Source organism: Haemaphysalis longicornis, unplaced genomic scaffold (assembly GCF_048455015.1).
Source record: "Haemaphysalis longicornis isolate Haplotype H1 unplaced genomic scaffold, Haemaphysalis longicornis Haplotype H1 scaffold_9, whole genome shotgun sequence".
NCBI classification, from domain to species: domain Eukaryota; kingdom Metazoa; phylum Arthropoda; class Arachnida; order Ixodida; family Ixodidae; genus Haemaphysalis; species Haemaphysalis longicornis.
In genome coordinates, this window is record NW_027526460.1 from 8270004 (window position 1) to 8296455 (window position 26452).

A 26452-nucleotide genomic window follows, 5' to 3' on the forward strand; every position below is an offset into this window, starting at 1 on the left:
GGAAGGACATAAGGCGCGTTCGTACAGGTATCCCGGCATGATTTTATGGCTCACCTGGCAGAGTGTTTCACACCTCCCGTTGTGGCCATACTGACCGTGGGCTTGAATCCTAGCCCCGCCGAGCCAATGAAACTTTCTCCGGAGATGTCATTTTCGTGATGTATATGACGATGAGGTTTGTGTACCCCGGCATAAAACACTTTCGTGCTAAAACCAGCTAGTGCAGCAGTTTAAGAAATCTTTGCTACGGCGTTTAATAAGGCAGTACGCAACAGTGTGGTTGGATAAAGAAACCTTTGATGCATCAGGGCCACCTATGCATATACAGTCAAACCCGGTTATATCTAACTCGCAAAAAAACGCCCGCGAGTTCGATATATGGCATAATTCGATATATGCATGCTGAAGAATTGGACAGCATAAAAGCACCTACCGTTTATGAAAGCACTTTATTAATCAAACAAACTCACTTCCGCACGAAGTAGTCCTCAATTTCCAGCTTCACGGCGAAAGGCAGGTTCTGCCGCTTCGAGCTAGCCATCACGGCTACACAGTACAAGTCCAACTCACGCCGACAATTCAAACACTCCGAACGCAAAAACAGCAAAAAGAACAACGCGCGCCTCTCCAGCGACGAGAGAACTGGAGTGGCAACAGCCTGTCATTGGCTGTCTGAGCAAATGGGGCAGGAGGGCAAGGATCATTTTTATGTTGGGGGTCGACGACAGCTTTCCGACGCGGAAACAGCCCGAGAGAGAGAGAGGGAGAAAGAGCGAGGTGAAGGATCTGCACAGGAACCGCCAGGCTAAACCACTTTTTGAGGGTGTGTCGGCCGGTTTCTCTGCCACGAGGGAAAGCCAACTTGGGGGGGAACTTTTTGCGCCGCTGGCGTTCGATATAAGCGTAATTTTTGCTATACATTCTCATAGAATACATTCCGTGCGCAGAAATAGTTCGATATAGAGGATAATTCGATGTAAACGGGTTCGATATAGTCGGGTTTGACTGTACCTAATTAACTGGCATGACTAATAGAAGAGGCAATGAGCAAGTTGCCACATGGAGTTCACGTAGCCTTTCCTGTTTTTATCATGCATCTTACCCAGAATGTGATGGTACTCAATCATCTCCTCCTTGCATTCCTGCCGAATCTGTTCAATGCTTTCTTCAATCTTCCGCAGAGCAGCAAAGGGCCTCTCTGGGTCTGGGCCCTCCTAACACAAAAACAAGAAGAAAAATTCACATGAACATTTATTGTTGAGCTTCCTGGTGTTGAATTTCATTTATCCCAATGGTCTTTGCGGCGACATATCCGATAGTTAATTGTGCTTTCACGTGCCACCCACCACAGCGGAAAATATTCAAGACACTATAAAAGGAAGACGCATGTTTTATACATCTGCATTTGTTCTTTTTCCCAATGCTGTCCAAGCGGTTATCTCCTCACAACAGAACCAAAGTAAGCCCTTATGTTGCAAAAATGTTATTAAAAACATTGTAGCATCAGATTATAAGGGAGCTATCATACAGGACGAGTAAATAAATTTGCAGGGTGACCCACATTTTTTAGCTAAACCCTTGAAAAGTAAAATTTTACTTCCTACTTGGCTCAAATAGCACATCTAGCACAATCTCAATCCTTTGATGTATTGAACAGGCTGCCAGGGTTGACTACAAGGCAAACCAATGCTTTTTTTCTTCTTTTTCAAAGCATAAGCACGGAAACATTAAATGAAGTAATTACTGTGAAAAGTAAAGGAACTGATATTCGCATACACTGGCAGTTTCAATTTCAGCTTTTTTCCCCATTTCACCCAGCTCTCTCTAAAAACACTCGGAAGCCTTAGTTTTCACAAAACTGTCCAAAAAATGCCAGCATTTTGTATTTCTTCAGGTGCCTTAATACTGTGTAATTAAAAGTAAATAAATAAAAAAAGAACTGCCACCTCCCTTTTGCAAAAGGTTAGTCCACTGTAACTTGAATACCTTAAACCAGCACAAGAAATACACCATATGCTCCAAGCAGTTATGAATGATAATAAACCTTCAACTAAAAAAAAAATAATAATAAAAATCTCAACTCTCAGTTTTTCTTAAAGACCATGCACTGTGTTACCCCACTGAATTGTGGCAACAAGTCCACAGAGTTTCATACCCAAAAAGTGGCCTTAGTTATTTTTCTGTCTGGCAAGCTGTCGCTCCTTCCCCCATCCAGTTTCATGTTATCACACAAAATGGGAGGAAATCTGCTGCTGCAGCCGTGCACCATCATGGGAGCTGCCATGGCAGCTGGAAGCGTTCCTTGCTTACTTGGCCTGGCTTGCAACACGCCTTCTTGTGGCCCCTGACCACAAAAGCAACAGGCGGCAACTTTTTTTTTGCTGTTGTAATTCAGGTTGCACGAAGCTTTTAAAATTTTCAAGCAAGATGTTTCTTGTTAGCTACTCTTTTATATCGATTAAATCAGCTTTACATAGTCCTTTAACAACAATAATTACAGTTCTAGCAGCTACAGGCTTTTGAGCTCACTGACGAGCCATGCCCAGCAAAAATGGACAGCAGGCTCGTTGAAGCGCGGCAAGCCGAGGCAGTAATACTAGAGTTTGGTCTAGCGTGAGACCCCAGCCCGATTCCCAGCCACGTACCGAAGGAGTGGCAGGTCCACTGGAAGGTGGCCGGCTGGATGCAGAGTCCAGTTCATTCCGCTTGCTGGTGAACTTCATCTTGGCAAGCCCCGGAGTCTTGGACAACACTAGCGGAATCGAGGCCGAGAGATATGTCACACACCACCACCACCACAACAACAACAACAAGGGAGGGAGAGAGAGAGAGAGAGAGACAGAAAAAGCATCTGGTGTGTATTTTCTACCCTTTGATTTGTTGGCTAATCTGCTAGCATTCATTAAGGGGCAGGTTGAAAAGAAGCTTTTTCTAATGCAGAACCCCACAGCATATCTTCTCTAATGAAAGGAGCACTGCAGTTCAAAGATCTAAACTGGAAAATAAATGTGATGCTACTTTGGTGGCGCACACAATGCTGCTGCTGCACAGATGACGGACACTGAGAGCAGCAGTACGGCAGCTTGCACCAAGACAGTTCAGCTAAGAAAACAACAAAACGATCCCTATCCTCCAGTTACTTTTTTTTATTTTTCTTCACCTATTAACCTTCACATTTAGAGCCCATCATAATTATGCAAAAAAGGAGAAGTATGATGAAATATACTTTTTTTGGGCTGCCTGTAAACTCTATAAAAGTCGGTGTTTCCCCTCAGGTTGGTGGTAAAGGCCGCAAGGATAAAAAATACCATGGTGTTTCTCAAACCCTTCAGTGTTCTTGGTCCAAAGTTATACTCCACATTAAATCTTACCATATGTCAACAGCCTAAGTCGAACTCTGGAGATACGAAATATAAGAAATTACCTTCCTAGCTTGAATGTGTCATAGTAGCTACCCTTGTGACTTTTACACAGGCCATTCAAGGCTGTAATGCTACCTGTCACATTTTCCAATGGCTTTGATTAGAACACAACCTGGTAGCCACTAAAGCACATCAAGCAATAACATTCCCTATAAAGCCATGCCTGTCTCTTTGAACTCTATTGCTAATGGAGTCAGCATGTAGCGAACCTCTCAGTACATGACCTGCCTCTTCAACCAGCACAACTTAAGGATTCTGCCTCACATGTGCACTCCATTCCATTTAGAGCTACCCAAAGACTGCACCACTGCACAGTCAATATAAATAAAAAGTTCTAGCCAAGGCCATTTTCAATGATTGATTGATTGATTGTAGGGTTTAATGCACCGACGCAACACTGGCAATGAAGCGCGCTGTAGTGCAGGGCTCCGGATTAATTTTTGACCACCTGGGGACCTTTACCGTGCACCGAAATCTCGTACACACGGGTGTTTTCGCTTTTCGCCTCCATCAGAAAAGCGGCCGCCGTGGCCGGGAATCGAACCCGCGTTCTCGTGCTCAGCAGCACAGGCCACCTTTTCTTGTGATAATAAACTGAGTTGACTTCGCCCACTTGCCCTCTCCATTCTCCCCTCCTTTTTCAGTTGCTTCCACTACTTTCCTCGGTTACAGGTCAACATGATGGGAAGAGCAAGAAATGATGATCGCAACAATAAAAAGACAAAAACAAGCTCAAACAAACAAACAAACACACAAAAAAACGAAAGAGCCTGTTTCTGTACTTCTTCTCTTGGTTGAGATTTCCTGGGCATCGCATTGTGTTTTGTAAGCTACAACCAACAAGCACACAATTGAGTCTCGTTAAAAAAAAAGCACAAAAAATGTCACATCAGTGCCTACCTACCCTTGACAGGCTCTTTCTTCTCTTCACTGGCAGGAATGGGCGTTGTTGCACCTGCCACTCCCGTTTCATTATCTTTTGGCACTAAAGGTGAACCCGGCATCTGCAATGATGTTCCTCCCTTTGGAACGGTGGGACCCTCCTCTGGTGTTGGGACCACAGACGTGCCTTCCCCATGCTGCCGACCGCTTTTCTCCACCTCTTGCTTCGCTGCTGCTTCCTCCTTTCCATCCTCCTCTTCCTCCTCATCTTCTTCATCCTCATCCTCCTCGTCTTCCACTGGTTCTTCCAAAAAAGGAGCAGAGCCACCAATCTAGTGACACAAGCAGTATTCACGCAGTTAGTTATCCCTTCAACACGGTCTTTTCAAGGACGCGTTCCCCGTGAACAACTTGTGACCTCTAACCCTAGAAACTTGGCATTTAATAATAAGATAACTGGGGAATAAAAAAACAGACCCTGAGCGAAGTTTACAACGAACAGCCACTGTTACAGCGAGCTGGATAGCAGTATGGTAGAGAGATTTCATGGCATGTAGACAAACGAACATGCTTTTAGCTAGGACCTTTGAGCTATTTGAAACCTTTTTTACCATCATAACATAAGAAGTCTCTAGGTAATGGCACTGAGCTCCAAACGGCATCCAGATAATTTTCTATGGGCCGAGTTATTGGTAACTACATTTTATTAAAAAGGTATGCGACTTTTCTCGCAACTGAATGCGTCTTTCTGCATATACCAGCATCGCCTAGTTGATAATCTTTTTCCCAGGCAAAACAATGACAAGTACATAAACGGGACTTGATAATGCACTGACATATTTGATGGGCCTAGTCACACACAAGCGCTTTGCTATACCACCTTGTGCAATAAAAAAGTTACTTTTTGTAACGTTAATTACGCATACGTTAACACGTGCAAAAAAACGAGCGTGCAGACCCGATAGGACTAATGCCTGGTTCCCGCACCAAATTTTTTTTTCAGACGTATGCATCATGTGCCTTACACTTTAGTGATAGCCAACATGAACAAAACAAAGACAGAGGAAGGAACACAAGGACAGTCGCTGGTCTAACAACTAAATGTCAAAAAGAGCGAATATAAACACGGAACACAAGGCAATAAAAGGCACTGCGCATGTGTGAAAAATTGGGCTGACAAAAATCAAGTTGAGGAGGCAACTTGACAAAAATCCAGCTTACAACCAAGGACTTCGCATACAGGCAATCTTTTTGGGATGAAGGCACTTGATAAGACACAGCATCGGTTGTGGCATGAAGCATCAGAATTGCTACGTCACGGGCGCAACGGGTGTTGTGTATAACACTGCTTCATCTTGTGGCCGAGTCATCATCACCACCATCACCACCAGCCTATCTATGCCCACTGCAGGGCAAAGGCCTCTCCCATTAATCTCCAACTATCGCGGTCCTGTGCTAGCTGCGACCAATTTATCCCTGCAAACTTTTTGATCTCATCTGACCATCTAACTTACAGTACTGCCGCCCCCTGCCACGCTTGCCTTCTCTGGGGATCCACTCTATTTACTCTTAAAGGGACACTGAAGTGATTTTATTTATATTTATTTATATCTTAAAGGGACACTGAAGTGATTTTATTTATATTTATTTATATTTTATTTATATTTATTTATATTTATTATATATATATATATTTAGATATTTATTTATAACACAAATTTATTTAGTAGAAAAATCAATTCGAAAATGCTGTCCTCCTCTCTGCACCCTCGCCCATTTTGTGTGGCGTTTTCGTGTGATGTCAGGAGGAAATAACTTGGCTTGACTGCGCTAGTGCACGGCTCGCCAACCTTCCGACAGAGTCAGTCGGTCTAGCATTTAGTCCGCCGGCCGCCGACGGGTCGTAATTCGTTCGCTCAGTTGAAACTAAGACACGACACGTTTGTGGATGGAAGAATGTGCCCTTCTTTACTTTGTTAGTTTGTACACTGTATCAAGCTCCAAGTCCAGGTCGCTCCACACAAGCGCTGCAGAAGCGCACATGCGATGCTTCACTGACTCTACACTAGTAGAAAATCTAAGGCCACTTGAAGGCGGGAGAACAGTCAGCAAAGTCAATATAGGTACTAAGGAAATAAAATCAACTGAAACGTTTACCGTACAGCGTAAAACTAGGGAGCAGGAAGCACTTTTTTGCGCTGGGTGAACAAGCACAGCGGTCAGCAGCACGACCACACATCTGCAAACGCTTTTCCGTCTAAGAAATGCAATTGCTAGACGTGAGATATTGCGGAAATTTCGGGGACGCTTACTGCACGAGCGCTATACAACAAATAGTCACCTAAGCTGCTTGAAATGCTAAAACTAAATAAAAGTGTAAACTGGTTATACATTATATACCTTATATTTCCAACGCTGGCAGCGCTGGCCCGTGGCCGAGTGGTCTGGAGCGCTAGGTATGATATTTTGCAAGTCACAAGTTCAAATCCCCGAGGGTAAATTCTTTTTTTTTTTTTTAAGTTTACTTTTTCGTTTTCGGCTGATGTTTTCTATACTGAGTTCACCATTTTTGGACCGTAACGTTCACTGCTCCATGAACTAGTTTACATAACGCGCGCAGGCTGACATTGACCCGCTAGCGAGTTCTCGTTGGCGTCCTGTTGCCATAAGCACCGACTGCTTGCGGGCAGTGGGCACAGGCCAGAATGAACAGACCCTTGGCCTGGTGCGCACGCTTTTTACGATACAGGCATGAGTGAGGCAAGCTCCAAATATGAGGGAACAGCGCATGGCATTTGAGCGCCTGAGGGGACGCAGAGGGCGTTCATCCACTGCGTAGGGCTCGGCTAGTGATTGCTACAATTCCAAGCTGTACTGAGAGGCTTATCTTAGGCACTTTACAGCCAACAACATGGCAGAAGCGTGGTACGACGATTACTGAGATGTCGAGAATGCCCATCCAACGATGCCGACGGATGTCAAGCATGTTGTTTTACAGAACCGAAACCGAAACTTGTTTGAATGCTAATCTTGGACATCGTTCAATCACGGTGCATCTCCTACCCCGTCATCACTGCCCTTAGTTGGTGCGGCCGCCGCAGACCACGCATGGTAGTTTTTCTTCTTTCGCGCTTTATAAAATAATTACCAACTTATCAACCGGATAAACGACGAAAAGTGTGTTAATTTGAGCCAGTCTGCACAGTGCACGCAAAAACGGGAGCTTGACAAATTCACTTCCGTGTCCCTTTAATGGGTTATCTTGCCTTCGCATTACATGCCCTGCCCACATCCATTTCTTCTAAATTTCTACTAATATGTCCTTAACACACGTTTGTTCCCTGACCCACTCCGCTCTCATTTTGTCCCTTAATGTTACACCTATCATCTTCCGTTCCATTGCTGGCTGAGTCGTCCTCAATTTAACTTGAACCCTCTCAGTGAGCCTCCAAGTTTCTGCCCTGTAGGTGAGTACTGGTAAGATGCAGCTCAGCTGTCAAACACTTTCTTCTTCAGGGACAATGGTAGTAGACTGCCATTCATTATCTGAGAATGCCTACCGAATGCACTCCACCCCATTCTTATCCTTTTTTTTCTCTGTGCCTCATGGTTGGGATCTGGGGCCACAACTTGGCTTAAGTAGATATATTCGCTTACCACTTCCTGTGCCTCGCCACCTACCTCAAACCGCTGTGCTCTCCCGAGGTTATTGGTCATTACTTTATTTTCTGCATATTATTTTCAGGCCCACGGTTCTATTCTGTTTGTCCAGTGCGGTAAGCTTGCTTTGCAATTCGTCCCCCGAGTTACTTAGCAAGGCCAAAAGTATATTGGCCAAACTGGACATTGTATTAATGTACGTTGAAGAGGAATTAATTGTTATTAAATGGCCGCCCTTCATCCCATCTTTCATCACACTGCACTACGTGCAGTGGCTGTGAACTGAATTTCCCCGCCACAGACATTTTATTTAGGCAAGATGACCTGTGAATGACCTGTGAAGCCATGGAAATGTTTCACATTGCTGAAAGAGCATACACATGTGCTAGTTAAGCGAGGGCGTGTCTTCATCCCACAGAGATTGCCTGTAAGCGCGGTCCTTGGTTGTTAAGCTCGTTTTTGTCAAGTTACCTCCTCACCCTGCTGTTTTTAAACCCTTTTTTTTCACCAATGCGCAGTGCATTTTATTGCCTTGCGTTTCGTGTTTATATCCCCCCTTCTTGACATTAAACTTTTGTTGTTAGACCAGCGGCCATCCTTGTGTTCATTCCTCTGTCTTCAATTCATTCGCACTGGTCCTATCCAAGAAATGTCTTTCCAACTAGCCCAGCTAGCAATACCTGTGCTCTCCAAGTATGTCAATATACGTGCAACACCTAAGTACTGCTATCAAATAACGAAGAAAAAAATTAATCAATGGCATCGTTCTTTCCAATGCCAATCAGTGACAGAGCAGACGAGGACTGGACACTGCACAGACTACGAAAGTACATAATAGCAGCATGACATCACGCAAGAGAAAGTGATGTTCAAAATGCCAAAGAAGAAAGGCAGTGAAATTAAAGACGTGCAGAACTCGAAACGTTAATGCTTTTTCCCAGCTTGCGTATCTATGTCCGAGCACCTTCCTATCTACACACTTGATGCCTGATCTAATGAAGCTCCCCTCTTTGCTCGTGACGCTCACCAACCATGCCTTCATGTATGCAGTTCCCCACGGATTGTGAACACCTTGATTACCTCCTTGGCCCCCCTGCGCTTACTAGGTATTTCCGCAATCACCGGGCACTCGTGCACCCAGAACGATGCTGAGCAAAGCTGCTGCTCCCCACGGCCTCTGGGGACACGCACCTTCTCCTTGCAGGAGAGGATGGTCTTCTTAAGCTTCTCCTGGAAATCGTCGATGGGCGCCAGCGGCTGCTCCTCGGCAGACAGGGGATCTTTGGTGGCAAACTGGCTGGACGGCACCTCGCCCTCTTCCGTCGTCACTGTCGTGCTGGACACCTCGCACGATGACGGGCTCTGGCCATTCTTCCGGGGGACGCCGATGGTGGAAGCCAAGGGCCTGTCATCACTGCTGCTTTCATCTTCAGCATCCTTTTAGGGAAGGAAGAACGAGCGCAAGTTTGGAACACAACTCACCCGCGCAAGGAGCCATGGCCTTCCCACAGCAAGGTTAAGCCACGTATGCACATGGGCTGGTTAGATGGCACCAACACGACTGCATACTACTACTACTTTTTAGGAACGGAGCGATGAAATGTGTAGTCATTAGTTTATTCAGTTGGGGTGGCTTTTGCCTGCTGGTGAACAGCAGCAATTGAGACCATTCCTGCAAGGTGATTGATGCCATGAAAAATAAAGTATCGCCAAACCCCACGATAACGAAATCCTACGAGTACGAAATTCCCGCGGCAAATAAATATTTCCAGATTGCCTGCGAACATCCATACAAGCCCATGTACAGTGTAGACTATTTATAACATAACTGCTCATAGTGGAAGACCAGATATAATGTGGGTTTTTACACCACCGGTTTGCCTCCCATAGAACTCAATGCAAAAGCATACTGCTTAAAACGCAGTTGGCCGAAGCACAATACTTCTTATGGTATGGTTTTCTGGCGGGCCTGCTGAACAAACAGCACAACTGGGGCATCGTTTTAGGGTCGCGAGAAAGAAGAAGAAGCAGGAAAAAAAAAAAAAAAAAAAAAAAACGGAATCAACCATCAGACGCAGTGTGCACTCCCTTCTCTCCCCTAACTTCGACAAAAGAAAAATAAAATAGCCACCAGTTAGTTAGACCGTACTGTTTGTATTGACGTGATAGCCACAACTGCCCTTGCTTTACGCACTTCGGATTCACTGCAGGTCCGGTCGGCATTTTATCTGCCCATCTGAGGCTAACAATGATCAAAAAGTGCTCAAATGCCTTTTTTTTTTTTTTCGGACTCAAAACGCGTAAACTTCTGCAACAGTGCGCTTGCATGGCCGCCGCCACATTTGTTTACAAAAATGACCGTGCAGCAGGCGGCCGTGGACGCAGCCTCACAGCGACACCACCGTGAGGCTACAGTGCCTAGAATACACTGGCTAGTGTGCCAACCGGAGCGCTTCGCTATGGGGAAAGGTGGCGCCGTTTGCAATGAAAGCCCACCGATGCCGCCAGATGTCGCCGCTTAACGGGAGGGTGCTACCTCAGCAGACGATAGTTTTTTTTCGCTTCGGAAAGCGGTAAAGTGGCCTGGTGCGTCCGTGATTAAAGTGCTTGTGGACGTATTTTTTCTTCGCCAAGATTCGCCGTTTATTGTTCTGTGTGGGTGCTTGCACATTCGAGCCATTCCCCAGCAGTTTCGGGCTGGTATTGCATCGGTTCTGCAGGCGCACGCGCATCCGTACTACGCCAAATCGCGCACTGTGGTTCATTAAAAGTACTTTGTGTAATTTTAAAATAAGCTGAAAATTGCAAAGTTATGGCACACATCAACAATATGATAATTGCGCCGTTGTGTAAAAGCGGTTACCGGCCAAACAATACCTTCGCAGATGCATGCTACGCGGCTTGCGGAATAGCAATGAAGCATTTACACGCCCTATCCGCACGCATCGCGCGGATAATGCCTAGCACTCTTCGAGCTCGCTTGCAGCGCCGAGTGACCAAGTGGGCAGTTTCTATATTTTATTATCCTTTTTTTCTTGTGCTGTATGTTGCAATTATAGTGTCCAAAACTGCAACACACAGCGCAAGGCAAAAAAATATAGAAACCAAGCACTTGGTCACTAGGCGTGCGGACAATTTTAAAAGTTATCACTGCTAGGCGTGCAGATAAGGACAGCCCCGCCCGCACCCTCTCGCCCGGCAGCACTCCATGCGGCGGCCGGCGGCATTCATCGCTCGCGGTGCCACCCGGGAGGCCGCGGTCGGCACACTAGCCAGTATATTCTAGGCACTGTAGTGAGGCACCACATGATGACCCGCGGCATGGCCACGTCTTTGGCTTGGGCTACACTAGCCGGCTACCGCTGAACAGTGCGCGTGCATTCGTTGTGCGTGTGGCAACCAGCACGTATGCTCCCCGCCAGCCCAAAAGCAGAAGTTTTTATCGCTTAAAGATAAGGCAGCCAGTACTGCCCAAGCAAGTGGCCCAAGAGGAGGAAGGAAGGTTAGCGCCGACAAGTTTAACCACTTGCAGTATGCTCTACCATTTTGAAAAGCAAGGTTGCCACTCTTTAACGGCGCACGTGCACAAGACAAGACAACAACGGCTGTGGCCTTTTCGGATGTCAACACAGCGGTATTCACTTGATTTTATGAATGGCATTGGAACAGTGAGGTGCCACTGCCTGTAAAATTTCTCAACACAAGACGCTGGACTTTGCTTGCATCCTCGGACATGCATGGTTCCGAGGACCAAGGAGAAAAACATGCAGAGATGGCGTACGTGCGGGATGTTATAGATGTGTTTGACACGATTTGGTAGTTCTTACACGCACACGACGACTAGCAATGGAACCACTTCTTGTAGTGTGAAAGCTGAGCTGTGAAGTTGCTGCAAGGTAAGGCTCGGCAAACTAATACTATAACCATAATCACAGCAAATAACTGCACAATAAGAAGCGGGGGGGGACACACAGCACAGTATGTGCCCTTCCTCCGTTTGACCGTGTCCACCCCCCCTTTTTTTATTGCATTATTTACTGTAATTATGAAGTACCAATATTCCCAGAATGCCACCATCGTCAAGTTAATCTAACGGACTTTCGGAAAAACATTTTTGGTTTGCAGGTGATTTTCCTGCCGTTTATGTTTCCATCTGGCGGCAACGAAATTCTCACAAAAGTGAGTTTTTCGGTTTTCCCCGGCGGTTTCGTTATTGCGGGGTTCAACTGTATTCCTTAAAACATGTTTGAAAGATGCAGAAGTCTGCCACAGTTCAGTTCTGGAGTTCTAAATATACCTTCTGTTTAGATCTCCACTACAACTGGTCCTCATTTAAAAAGTGCTTGATGTGTTCACCAAAAAAAGCCTTTTGTGCTTTATTTACACCTGGCATTGTATGATAAACGCAAAAATGCATAGCCAAATCAAACTGCTTGACTGCCAAGCAAACTGCAAATGTTCAGTGGACTGTGCACATAATGAATGCAATCATACCAGTAGTAAATAAAACACTACCTACACAAAGCTTGTTTGCGGTGTGAGAATGTAAAGCAAAGCAGGCAGACGAAGCTCACCGCAATGGAACTGCTCCTGTCGCTGCTGATGGAACGCTCAATCTTTTTCAAGGCACTGACGAGGCTTTCGACGTTGCGGTTGACCTTCTTGGGCAAGTTTTCCATGTCCTCCTTGGAGACCTTCATCTGCAGCTCTCCCGGCAGCTCAGAACTCACTTCGAAAATACCCTGTGGCGCCCCGTCGGGAAGTGGGGGCAAGAACCCCCTTTCCTCCTTCGTCGAGACAGGCTCCCTTTTGGGTGTGAGCGACGACATGCGTTGGTTGTTCTCCTTCCTCGGCTCTGCTCTCGTCGGAGTTGAGCCTGCCGAACTGGCCAGGGATTTCTCTCTCGACGAGCCCGGTGTGCCACTCCACAACTCCTTTCGTGGCGAATCTGAGAAGGGTGGGAAAAGTAACACTGAAGCTGTCATCTTAAATCCAGCACATTTTTCATGTTTCTGAGCCTGCTTAGACAGACTAGCCAGCCACGTAACAAGCAGTACACACTGAGCTTTAAGACAGCCAACTGCACAAATAAATTCAAAACAAACATGCAACACGTGACCTCTTCCCACCAAGCAAACAACGGACACACTGCTTTGCACAATGTCGTGGGGCAGTTAGCCGGGCACCAAACAGACACCTCTGAGGAGACTCATTCTGAAGAGCCAGCGCAGGCAGAAAGCTCACCTGAACTAAGTTCACTTCTTGGGGATCTGCCAAATGTTTCCGAATCCTTCTGAAACACAAGGAAATGGGGTAAAACTAACTGTAGCAACCAAACATAAAAATCTGTTGCGAAATAAAATGTGCTAGTATATGCCCAGCCTAATGGCAGCCTAAACAATGGGTGCTATTCTAACGTTTACTTGTTATGTACCCCTCAAAAGACATTCCTGAGACTTGAACCGCACAAGTGCATTTCTTTGTTATACAATGCTTCAATGCCAAGCAGATGTACCGCCGTGCGAGAAACCTGCATTAATGCTGAAGAACAGCAGGTAGGAACAATGTGAGCACCAGAGTCAGATGCAAAAGTGAGGCTGTTCTAGAGATAGTATAGGCAGATCACTGGGGTAAACTGACATGCTAAATTATTGTACTTTTGCAGTAAATGTCTTCTTTCGCTTCTATTCACACGGTCATACCATAAGGGCACTAGGCCCACTGCGCTAATTTTCTTTGTTAGCACCAGGGAAAGTTATGGGACTTGACAGACCACAATACGGTCAAACCACGTGACAACGAAATCCCACGAGCACACAATTCTCGCGGCAAAGAAATATTTTCGGAACCCCGTCTAACGTCCACACGAGCCCATGTACTTTATATCTCGTGGCAACAAAACGTTTTAGAAAGCCATCCCGTGTTAACGAAATTCGCTGCAAGTCCAGTCAGCATTTTATCTATTTACTTGAGGCTAACAGTGTCTGAAAAGTGCTCAAATGCCGACATGCCGGCTGATAAGCGCACTATATATGTGGTGGTTGGGTTTTTTGTGTCATTAAAGTTGGAAGTTTGCGCTCTGTGTGGCGTCTTCTATGTTTCTGTCACTCGTCTTCTGCTGCGCTTCGATACTTCAACGTGAGACAGGGCCATAAAGTTTAGCAGTTGTGAGGTGCTGAGGCTGCGAAAACAAACTTGCCAGGCGCTTTGCCAAATACGCGGGCGTATAAAGTCCCACAACCCTTGGACATACATACGTGGGCAGAGTTATACTCTGAAAGAACGACCACCTATGGGAATGATATCCATGCACTGACAGGACACATGCTGGCCAGGATATCTGAACCCGCAGTTGTGAGCTGGCTCAAGCAGCCACCCTAGTGTTAAAATGTTATGGTGATTAACATGAGCAAGATTTTCCAGGCACTCATAACCAGAAGCAGGCCCCCCCCCCTAGTTTCCTTACTTGAAGATCATGATATTCCCTTCCCAGATAGGTACAAGCCCCGCCAGGCCATGCCTCACCTCTAAACTGTCCTAAAAAAAAAAAAGCAATTCACAAAATTAAGCCAAGAAAACATTTCACAATGAAAAATTTATGGGCCTTGGAAAAAATATTAGCATCATTGGGACTCAAACCCAGGGTGTTCGTTCCAAATCCCATGATTCCACCCCTAGGCTAGAGAGGCAGAACAGCACAGTTCTTTTAGGAGTTGCATAAAAGAGTAGCACTGTTCCAAGCAAAGCATGTGGTGGCGCTTGGTGTGAGCAGGAAATGCCTGGCCTGTGCCCTCTTAACGGAAAGAAATCTCACTGGAATATCTGAAATGGTACAAATCAAGTTTAGGCCTGATTTCCCCTTATAAACGTTCCCTGTGAACAATGTGAACAAACGAAAAGCGAACAATGACCACGTATGAAAGATACCTTTGACCTTTTCAGAACCACATATGAATTCCTACTTCACTGTGAACAAGGAACCCGTAGGCGGTTCTGAAATGTCAAATATATTTTTGTTCGCTTTTCATTTCTTCACATATGTGCCAACTGGCCTGCCTGCGAACCCTGTTAACCTTTGTAGGAACCTGCACGGACTAATTCAGCTCCCACTTTGCCCGTCACGCATGTGCCCTTTACTTCTGCCATGAGAGCGGGTGAGTGCTGCGAGCGTGCCTCCTTCTCCTCCTCCTGCTGCTGGGGCTGGGGGGGCAGAGGCTGGCTGGTGGGCACGGGGTCCGCCTTGGAGCAGTGGAAGTCCTCGGCCGTCAGGGTGGTCCGCAGCGCGCTGTAGCGGTACTCGCCAAACTTCTCGCGGTACTTCCGGACGTAGATCTCCAACTCCTCTATGGCGTTCTGCAGGCCCTTCTTGCGGTTCTTGGTGTCCGTCGGGGACTCCTTGGACAGCAGGAAGCACTGGTTCATGGGAACCCACGCCCTGAAACGGGGAGACTCTCTCGCTGCCTTCCCTGCCGGTGTTTGCGCACACGGCAGCATGGCTGTCCGCAGTCAGGACAAGCAGCCACAAGACCGCTGCACGGCCTAGGCCTAACACTGCTAGGCCCGCCTGAACCAACGCTTAGGTCGACCACTTCTAACACTAAAACTGCCTTCCATCAAAACTTTAACGCTACCCTTGTCGGTACAATGAAGTATTACATGCACTTAATGAGCTCGAATTCCTGCCCACACTAACTCGGCATGCTAGAGTCTTTTTTCCACTGTACACTGGGTGGTATAGAGGACCCACACACCCTCTTTCGTCAAAAGCACCCTAATACTATGATCAAGCAACAAACAAGACTGGTAACTACCCTACGTGATGGCAACTACTTCCAGTCCTTTCCTTGGGAGATTTAAAAAGGAAAAACAGATGTTTCGCACAGGCCCAGCTACAAGCTCCGCCGTAGTTTTGGGTTACTTGCAGCCTGAAGACCACAAAGCAGGACGATATATAAAGACATTTAAAGTTTTCCGCACAAATTACTCACCTGTCATGAGCCCCAAAAAACCTGCAATCAACGTTGCCATCCTGAAGGCGCATCACCTGAAATGAACAAATGAACGGCCAGGACCGAACGAGCGTGGGCAAGCGGTCAGGTGCCCACAGGGCAGTAACTGCAGTTCCGTAATTCATTAAATGGCGCCCGAGCACGGAACAACCTCGTACTTTTACGAGAACACACTTCTAGACAGCCTTCACACAAAATGCTCGCAACGCAAACGACAAACCTTTGCTGGCCAATACGGGAACCCCTTCAGCTTTGCCCAGACCAGAAGATGAGGTCTTCTCTGCAAAAAAAGACATTTCAACCTTAGACGAGCAACAAAAACTTGCAAGCCATCCCAAGCAGGCATTTCTTTAAGTAATACAGGTACCACCACTTGATAGGTTCCTCACTAAGGTTGAACTTTGATGACCATCTTTGCAGTTGCACTGAACTACACACTACATCATTCATTACCTGCGTATAAATCAAATAGCTATGAAGTTACCTGTACCCTAAAACAGCAGTTTGTGCCAAAAATCACTGTATTGGAAAGTGCTCAATTTGGTTCTTATTAAAGTGCATAAGGCTTGGTTCCCAAAATGACGAACTTTCCAACCATAGGAATTTAGATCATGTTTCCAGCGTAGTTCAAACCAGAAACGACTTAAGCTCCAAGAGCACTGTGACCTTTGCTTGCAGATGGTAAACGAGAATAGGGTTGATTTTTAGACATGGGAAAGAACATAAAAAAAGATGACAGGTGCTGGGCTGTTGATTAAGAGCACAATGATGCACACATACATACTATACATGCGCACACACACAGGTATGCGCATGTGAACTGCACTGAAACCCTCCTCCACACATTTATGATCAGCACAAGTATTTCTTTGCCGGTACCCTTCTAACCTCCCTTCTCCTGCCTACCATACAAGCATAGCGCGGAGGAGCATTCTTACAACCTATGCCCCCAAAACTCCGGCCTCGCTCATAGCTTTGCAAACTCACACCATTGAATTAAGGTGCAGCATAGCAGCTCACAGGCAAATCATTCTTTCCAAAAGTTTATCTTATAGGAGGATGATTCACTGTAGGCTTTTACAACCTAAGTAGGGACAAATTTTTGCCTGGCCGCCAGGAGTACATCATTTCCCGTATCAACAAAGAAGAAAAAAAGGAACAACACCCCTGTAGTACTCACGCACGGTTCCGTGAACCACGACTCCTGAGTATTGGCATTCTTGTAGCAGTCTGGACAGACCTCAATGTCCTCCATCTCTTGCTTGCACACTTTCATCAGCACCTTGGCACTCATGGTGAGCTTGTGGTTATCTGCAACACGCACAGGGTTCAGGGCGCTACCCCCCAACACCCCTACCCACTTTAAACACAGCAAGCTAAAACTACGCTGTGTCAATGCCCAAGCTTTTCACCAGAGACAAAATCGCAAGTGTCCGGCGTGCAGTCTTTTCAGCAGAAATTTTGAGCACAGCTCTAGTATTCAGGAGACTGGGGATGCCTAATGGGAAATCGTTCAGCGCTGTTTTGATTCATGCTGTGTGTTGCACCATTTCAGCCTGAAGCAAATGCCAGCAAACAGCTACGGTCGAAATTGTTAAATGGAGGGGAAAAAAATTTTACATCCTGAAGGAGCTGCCAGCTCATCATCAACTTTCTTTATAACGTAGTAAGAGACCCCCCTTAAAGGGCTGCTGAAGTGCTTTTAGAATAGGGTAAAAATATATTTTTTGCAATTAGTACATTGATTAGTTTATGCCTGTAAAGTTTTTTTTTTGCCATTTTTAGCCTGGGGACAGAGGTATTCGCCGGAAAAGTTGACCCTACACCCCGCCCACTGCTCTCTCCTGTATCGCCGGAAGAGCGAGAAACCGAGAGGTAGCGACCGGAAGTAGCGTCATATTCGGAAGATGGCCAGCGGCGTGCGCCGCCGCTTTGCTGTGTCCTCGTTTTGTGGGCGAAGTTCCGAATTAAGCGGGTGTGTAATCTGCCCTTTATTTATCTTTATTGTCCAGAGTCACTTCGGCGTTGATTTTTAACCGTTATGCCACTGTGTTCTTAGAGATTCCCTAAAGCGACTCCTTGATACCAGAGATTTCCTACCCGGGCGCCCGTGGCTACTACATTGCCTTCACGAGTAGTCGGGGCCGGCCGCATCGTCTGGTGCTCTGTGCTTCATACGCGAAGCGATGGGCTCAAATAAATACGGAGTTGCCCCAAGTTCCTGATCCATTATTATAAGGGAATTAGAAAATTTGTGGGACCACAGCGCTCTGGGCTTCCCGAACTTCTTGCTCGTTTTCCCGGTCAACGTTGTTGGCTGTGACGACAGCTTAGCTGAATAGCTAGATTTAAGAAAAAATCAAGCAAGCTGAAAGCAGGAAGAGTTTTCTGCGTGCGGAAGCGCTCAGCACACTTGCCGGTCGTGCATGCCCGTACGGCGCACGAAACGGCTCGCACCACACATGCCGCAGCACCGACCGCTCTTCGCTGCCGTCCAGAATTAAGGCCGTCACGAAAAGCGAGGTAAACGTGCAAGAGAGTGGATGATAGTGTGGTGAAAAACTGTGCTAGGGATTGTCATCCAAGGTGATTTTGAAAGAGGTGATCGAATTTGAATCGCGATGCAAGCGCCAACCGGTCGCGGAGGCTCGTCAACAGCAGCAAATGCATCTGCCCGAGCACGAGATGTGGCGAGAGGCCGATGGATGGCGCTACCTGCGCGCAAGAATGAACACAGCACCGATCGCTAGAATGACTATCAACGTGAAAAAATGGTCCCACATGCCAGAAAGGGGATGAAAGTGTGGTGAAATACTGTGTGAAGGATAGTCATTCGCAATTGTACAGATAGCAGCAACCAAATATCTGCCTCGGTGCTAAGCCTAAAGTTCCCAACATTCGAGGCGATCCGTGCAACCCAAGCCGGCTAGAGCTGTTGGGGGAGGCGTTCTTCTAAAGCTCGTCGCGGGCCATCGTGCTGCGTTTGGGTTCCTCTACATTTTGGGGGGCCACCAATGTTAGGTTCCCCGATTCTAAAACTGCGTATGTGCAGCAATGCCACATTCCGCTGACCGGCCGCACAGCGACCCGGCACCAGCACCTCCGCGCGACGCGGCGACCGGCCGCTCGCTAGCTGCTTTCGCGCATCGTGTACCGCTGCACATAGCTTGTTACCACTTGTCCGAATGTAAAAAGTAAGTTACACATGCGAGGAAGGTGATGATAATGTGTTTAAAAATTGTGCTAGGAATTGTGACTAGCGCTGGTAGTGAAAGCGGCGAACCAATATCTGCAAAACTTCCCTGCATCCGAGAAACAGAAGTCGGCCTTGAGCCGTTGGGGGAGAACCCCTTTCTGAAGCTCGCTGCGAGCCAACTTGTTACGTTTATACTTCCCTCAGGCTTAACAAAACTCTGGTGCGATTTAGTTGGTTCATGATCTAGAAACTTCAACAGCGCGAACTGACAGGACGAAAGACGAGAGACACAAACGACAAGGACGGGTGCTGACTTCCAACTCTGGTTGGAAGTCAGCGCCCGTCTACGTCGTTTGTGTCTCTCGTCTTTCGTCCTGTCAGTTCGCGCTGTTGAAGTTTCTAGACTTCCCTCAGGCTTTCCTATTATAAGGAAAGATTGCGTGACTCTTCCATTCACCAGAGGACTTTCTGGCCCGTACCTGAACAAGAACAGAACGAGCTCTTTAGGCCAAGCGGTCACCGCAGCGCCGGCACTTCCGAATATGACGTCATCTGCCGCCAGCCAATCGCGAAAGGCAACCAGGGCTCTTGCCGTGCGACCCAGCAGGGGCCGTTTGTTTTGACGAAAAAAAATGGTTTGGGAGTATTTACACATCAAATAAACATGTTTTTCGAAATCAGCGTCAAGTAATGCCCCCAGCAAATTTTTTTGGAAAGCTCTTCACCAGCCCTTGAAGTACTTTTTATTAAGAAGTGGAAAGGAAATGAGGCATGACCATTGCTTAATTAAATTAAGAAAGCCCATGATCATGTTAGAGCTCAGGGCACCACCACATTGGACGGGCGCTAACAATGCGAAAATTTGGAATCTTGTCTAGCCCTAATTTGATTATTTCTCTCCCCATTTCAAGCTTCCTAAACAAAACTGCTGAGGCAAAAAGTCGTTTTATCTTTACAGACAAGTTTCATCTCCCCATCCCCCGAAACAGCAAGCACAGCCTTAGAGGGGGAACAAGATAAGAACTCCAAATACCATTTCCAGTGCTCTTGCAATCGACACAAGTTCATTTTCCTCCTTCCCCGGAACAGCATTCCACAATGTAGCATTAAAATAACTAGAGAAAGCACTGAAATAACATCCACACATCCTTCCTGCCCCAGAGGTGTTCAGTGTACTTAAAAAGGAAACAAAAGGCAAAAGTGCCCGACTTACATCCATTAAATACAATACAGTTGTGGTATATCCAGCGAGCATCACTGAGGAACGATTCAGTACACCCGTAGTGCTTCCACCTCACATTCTGCAAGTAAAGGAAAGGTTTTTTTTTTTGTACAGACGGGGTAAAAAGAAACAACCCCGGGACACCGAGATTCTCCCAGGAACTCACCTTTTCAAGTATGCTAAGGTCGAAGGGATGACTAACGTAGTCTGTGTACTTGGGGTATGTTTTTGTGCACACGGGCTTCAGGAAGGCTTCATGCTGAAATCGCAGGCGCACGTGATCAGATTTGTGGGCCTTCCCCTAACCTACATGCCTTAATGGATCGTGCATAGCATTTTCAGATACACTGAAGGCTGCAATAATCCTTACACAGCCTTTCAAAAACACTTTAGGTTAAAAAAAAAATAAACATCAGCACCAAGTACGGAACTGGTTAACTGAGCATGTGCGCCCCGCACATGCTCAGTTAACCAGTTCCGTTATTGCATGCTTCACCACCTTGATTTTGCAGCGTCGCAACGCCGCCCACATCACATGCTCCAGATTAATCCAAAAAGTGTGATAACATACCAAGGAAGGCACTGCTAGAGAAAGTGCTAATTTCCTGCAGCACTCGCATGCGAGAGCAAACTACTACATCGTGTTAAATTTTCATTCAATTCATGCAGAGCCCATAGTTAAGTTTAACCACCGCGTATAAAGGCTGAAAGAGCAGGAAGATGAACTGTGATGACGCAAAGCCGCCCTTTATCCCGCAGAGAAAAAAATCACCTTTTGAACTTACTGCTAACCCAAAAAAGAAAGGACACAAAGAAGTGGCCACAATGCTGTAAGCCATAAAAACGCATCTCCTGCAGTGCACCCAGCTAGCTGCGTCTATGCATCGCTGCCTTAGAAAACAAAATAAGCGGACCAAATGCTTACAAGCAGCACAGGCCAACGACGTGCTATGTTTCACACCACAAGGTAATTTGTTTGCTATGAATGACTATGCAATTCTTAGTTGAAACATTGCCTTAATCCTTACTTAGGCAAGGTTAAGTCCATTTTGTTTCCCTCATGTCATGCAAAACAGTGCTAGTAATTATGCCACTTTATGCTCATGACACTGTGGTCCTACATCGCGCCTTATCCAGCTATGTTTCTAAGCTACGTTTCTGGGCTAATAGAATTAGCCCACCATCTATTGCAGTTCAGCTATCCCGCTTCGGTAGGTTGCATCTTTTTGCTTCAATACAGTGCTGTATGCTGTCTCAGCACGCAACCTGTAGAAATCAGCACTACTATCAAGGAGCTGACGTATAACAAATGTACATTTGCTGCTGCAAAGGTAATTTCAGAAATTGAAGCGTGGTATGGAAATTTGATTTATTTCAAGAAAATACCTTAAATGCACATTTTCCAAAACAAGCGATATATGTGGAGGTAATGGCTGATATTACTGGATTAGGATAATTATAACCTCTTGAACAGCTGCAGAGACATGAAAAAAAAAAAAAAGAGTACTGAAATTTCCTAGAGGCATGCACAAAAAGTTGTCATGCCATAATTAACTTTACAGGAAACCAGTTAAGAAGGTCCTAACCCTTTTGGCGTGCGCGCTACAGAATTTAAAAAAGCATCACGACACATTATGCTCCACAATTTTAGTGGGCAAGTACACAAGGTTAAAGCAATGGAGCCCCTGTTACATGGGAACCCAGAGCTGCAGCATCTCAAAGACCAGTTAGCGAGGTTAAGAGGCTATAACGGGAAGGCACCAGTTCAACGATAACTGTACTACCATATGCTATAACCATGAACAAAGAATGCTGCATGGCTAAAGACAGTGCACATGTTAGCAAACAAATAGTGAAAACAAGACGAGGATGACGAGAGATGCACACAGGACGCTCGCTACTTGACAAGGATGTTTTCGCTAGTGAAATGTATTCCTTTAAAAAACTGTGCTCCGTAGTATACACTGACTGTAATGTTCCTTGTTTGACAGGCATACCTCCCTACTTTCCAATGAATGCGTGTCTGCACTCCGTCATGTTTAGGTGAGGTACACAGGAGTGCAGCGCCAACATGACAGCTGTTCTTACTTGACCCGAATTCAAATGCAACGAACAAAAGTTTTGGACCTTTACTTGGATCCAGCAGGCAGCACTCATGCTCTCTTTCCTTTTTCCCTCTCCCCGTGTCGGGAGTCATTCTTATGCCAGACCTGTTTCATCTACACTGTGAGAAGGCCACCGTTGCCAATGGCTTCCGACCACCCCAGCAATGCCCCTCGCCCTGTGCAGGTTCTCCGCCCCCAGTGCTGTTCTCGTCACCAGTGGGAAAGGGCCAAAGAGGGTGGCCCCAGCCTTGTGCCAGGAGCTCAAGCAGCACCCACCGTGTGCTGCTTGAGCCTCTGCAGGGCGAACTGGAGCAGGCTGCAGAACTCGTCGGCGCTGAACAGGGCCAGGGCCGGGGAGCGGGTGTCCACGTTTTCGGCGGCCATGACGCGCACGCACTCGGGGCACACCCACTCCGACAGGCTGCGCACCTTGAGGTTGACGCACGACGCGTGGTAGCTGCGCGGGCACGTGTCGCACCACAGCGTCGACGGCTCCCGGTGGCAGATCCAGCAGAAGCGGTCCCCCTCCTGCCGCAGCGAGACATCAGCACCGCACAAATACCTGCCTTTCACACGCTCGTTATTTTGCAAGCACTGGTTCCCTCTGAGCGAGGCATATTTGCGAGCTAGAGGCGCAGAAGGGACACTGAAGCTGATTTGTCAAGTTTTTATTTGCGGCAGCCCTCAGTAGTTCCAACTCATGCGGCCTAACACACTGCCATTAAGTGGAAGCCTCGCTTTATTTCAGAAACACGCAATAATAAAATACACCAGTACCCTTCGCAGCTCCCCCCAGTTCGGCACGCAAACTGCTGTGCCGAACAACGAAGGTTGAGGCTTCAAAAGAGAGAGATGCGTACACTGGCGAGAGTCTCAACTGACCTGCCGCTTCCACTGTGTGCTGCGTCAGTCGTGATGGCACCAGCACAGTGCAGAGCATTGCGGTGTGTTGGAAATTAAACATTTTAAATTTTATTGAGAAATGGTGGTCCCCTTGATGCTTTTATTCAAAATAAATTCCATTTAACCGCTACAATGAGTTTTAGCTTCGAAATATCAAGTGATTTCTTCCATTTAATTGCATGTGAAAGTGCTGGGACCAGTACACCACTTCCAATTAACCAACATCAAACTATTGTGAGTCAACTGTACCTGTATTAAGAATATCAACTCTCAGACATACTGTGATAAATATAGTTTTTTTCTTTCTTTAGGCCGAGCTTATGTAGGGCTAGCAGTGGGGCCCCTTGGTGCTTGATTGTGTGCAAATACATGAACTTGTCTAACACGTACTGAGGAATCTAAAAACGCGCATGTAGTGCCAAATCCAAATTTGTCCCATTAGTTTGTTTGGATCAAGACCTGAAATTTTTTAGAGATTGGGCATCTTAGGGTTAAATCTTGTATCTGCTACCATGATGCCCGTTCTGGTATTGCACAAGTAAACAAATGTTCATACATGTAAGTACAGCCGGTAAAAGGCTTGTCTATAACACAGCGTTCGTACTCTCAGCCCTATCCTGCCCCGCCGGAGCGGGATTTGAATAAAACTACTGCGGAATTCTGAAGTCTTAGCCCTTCGCTTTTGCCTCCGACATGTTTGGAACGAGCATGTTTCGGCAGTTTTCGGATGTAGCTGGTTGAAGTTGAAATCACTGTTATAGACAAGCATTTTACCGGCTGTACATTATCGCAGTAGCGGGGGGGGGGGGGGGGGGGGTCGGACCCCTCCAAAATGATATGCTGTGTGTGCCACTGATTCTAGTTAAATGACTCAATTGCGCCCCAAAAACCTTTTGTCGTTCTGAACACCTTCACATCTCAGCTAACCTGATGCAGGCAGATAACGCCATAGTAGTTTGCAAATGTATAGCACTGTAACTGAAAAAATATTCTTTGCACTACCCCTACAAGCACATTTTTCTGGGCGATAGGGCCCACCCTTCATACCCTTGAAGGCTTGGATTTCTTGACATCAGGACTGCCGGCAGTTTGGCTGGATACCCTCTTCTTGCCTGAGAAGAGAACAAGATCTTCAGCCGCCGATAGCGCATTAGCTGTTGGATACAAAGATTTGCAGTACTCCGGCAAGAGGTAAGGACGCTTAGACTAAGGCATCCACAACCCCACTTCCATACAAGTAGCCTGCAATGTATGAATGCCTAGATAACATTCTCGGTCACATTTAAAGCAATGAACAGCGCAGGTAGTTCGGAAAACGCGAATGGGGTGGTTGAAACACGTGCGCAAACGCTGAGAGTTGATGTCGCTATACCTTTGAGGCGGCTCTGGTCGTCGGAGCTCATCTTGTATCACTGCAACGAAACAGAACGAACAAAGACGGCTACATCACCTAGTCCAACTCGAAGAAGGACCAATCGCTACACGACACGGCTCGTGTGCACGCTGCTCGCGCGAGCTCATGGAACACACGGCCAAGGGTGCTCGCTCCTGACATCATCAGGTTTCTAAGGGGTCTGCGTGCACGTAAGGTAAGTGGATGCTTCGTACAAACATTTCAAGAACAATAGCGCACAGCACAGCACCAGCAGGCGTCAGGTAGTGGTAATTTACGTCAACATTCAAGAAAACTGCGCCAGTGTTCGCAGTGCGTCAGACAGCAGGCTGTAAATACACTTCAATCACGCCCCATGCCGCCTCTGCGCACAGGCAACATCCCCGAGAGGCTCGAAAGAGTCAAAGGCTTTTCTGAAAAACATTAGCACGCGACGGCGCCGACCAACCTCGTCCATGGCTAGACGCAGCGTCGGCAGCGTCGGTAAATCACGATCGGTCGCACAGCACCATTTTTGATGCCTCCCTTCGCGTGGGAGAAGTTCATGTCACCACTTTGTGACGCTCAGCTTCGCCAACAACGACGCTGCGGATAATTATTTGTGCAAACAGAGGGGAAAACACATCAACGTGCAGTTGAAAACAAAACTCAACGGGAACGCAAGGAATGGACGTGAAAGGCACCAGACGGCGCATGCGATGAGAAATACACGGAGTTGAAAGAAGAGCACGGTCAACAAGGAACACGTTATTTTTCTAACAAAAAAGGAGTAGTGACACAATTTTTACTTTTTTTTTGTCTTGAACAGCTAGAATACGAGTAAATTATTGTGGAATGCATTGCTGCGTTTCCAGTCAAAGCACCTAGAGACTCAGACGCTGGAAGGTTGATGGAAGTGGCGAGCCCATAACACATAATTTATATTGAATTTGTATTGGAGCCATATGCGGCCTGAATGCGAGTTTGCGTCACAACTTAAAGCATTGCAACAAAATATTATACGTGTTAATTATGTGCACGTTGTTCACAATTATACAAAGGGTTCCGTAGCAGACGATGTTGCCTCAGGCTAGAGTACGCTGGCGATTAGATCAGGGGAAGCTTGGAGGAAAGAATACTTTTTTTTTTCTTCAGTTTCTTTCCTCCATGAGGGGAAGACAGCGCAGCTGGCACACGGACAAGCAGGAAGACGACTGGACACGCACGATAGCATGGTTCAAGTCTCAGTGCTCGTGTGTGTCGTCTTCCTTCCTCGCCGTGTGCCAGAGCTAGAGTGTACTAGAAGTTTTAGAGTGGCCCGACCGGCCGCGCGGAGAGGTGCTCGTTTCGCGCAGAAAATAGCGGCGGCGCTGTAGTCAACGACAACTGAAAGCGAAAGCGGCGGCTGGCCGCCGCGGACGCGCGCGGGCCAGGAAACGCTGTTTCTTTATGCGCGGAGCGCTCGAAATTTGTTCTGCGGGTCGTCCAATTGCTTAAATATACTGTAGGTACAGTGGAATGTGGGTAACGAAATGAAAAATCAACGCTGCAGCTCATTTTGCGTTAGTTTTGCCTTTACCACTCGACAACAAGGAAAATTACGGATTTTCCTTTGCAGCAATCGTAGCGGATTGTAAATAAAGTAATTGCAGCGACATTCTCGCTGTTACAATTTCCAATA

At 46.7% G+C, this 26452-nt stretch overlaps 1 protein-coding gene across 4 annotated transcripts in view; it reads right to left on the minus strand.

Annotated features, from left to right (window-relative positions):
- The window catches only part of Zmynd8 (Zinc finger MYND-type containing 8), a 32828-nt gene extending 7345 nt beyond the window's left edge, over positions 1-25483 (minus strand). Inside the window, exons 1-16 of one of the 4 annotated variants that reach the window (XM_077684164.1) lie at positions 25241-25483; positions 24772-24811; positions 24447-24511; positions 22773-23024; positions 20558-20650; positions 20383-20470; positions 17154-17284; positions 16194-16253; positions 15953-16008; positions 15138-15399; positions 13209-13254; positions 12539-12912; positions 9156-9401; positions 4327-4636; positions 2646-2752; positions 1103-1214 (exon numbers count right to left, since the gene is read on the minus strand). In XM_077684164.1, coding sequence (XP_077540290.1) covers positions 1103-1214; positions 2646-2752; positions 4327-4636; positions 9156-9401; positions 12539-12912; positions 13209-13254; positions 15138-15399; positions 15953-16008; positions 16194-16253; positions 17154-17284; positions 20383-20470; positions 20558-20650; positions 22773-23024; positions 24447-24511; positions 24772-24802 — 2233 coding nt within the window. In that variant the 5' untranslated portion in view covers positions 24803-24811; positions 25241-25483. Of the gene's footprint in view, positions 1-1102; positions 1215-2645; positions 2753-4326; positions 4637-9155; positions 9402-12538; positions 12913-13208; positions 13258-15101; positions 15400-15952; positions 16009-16193; positions 16254-17153; positions 17285-20382; positions 20471-20557; positions 20651-22772; positions 23025-24446; positions 24512-24771; positions 24812-25240 lie in introns of all 4 variants that reach the window. The other 3 variants (XM_077684163.1, XM_077684162.1, XM_077684161.1) reach the window with 3 other exon arrangements.
- Positions 25484-26452: the final 969 nt, after the last annotated feature.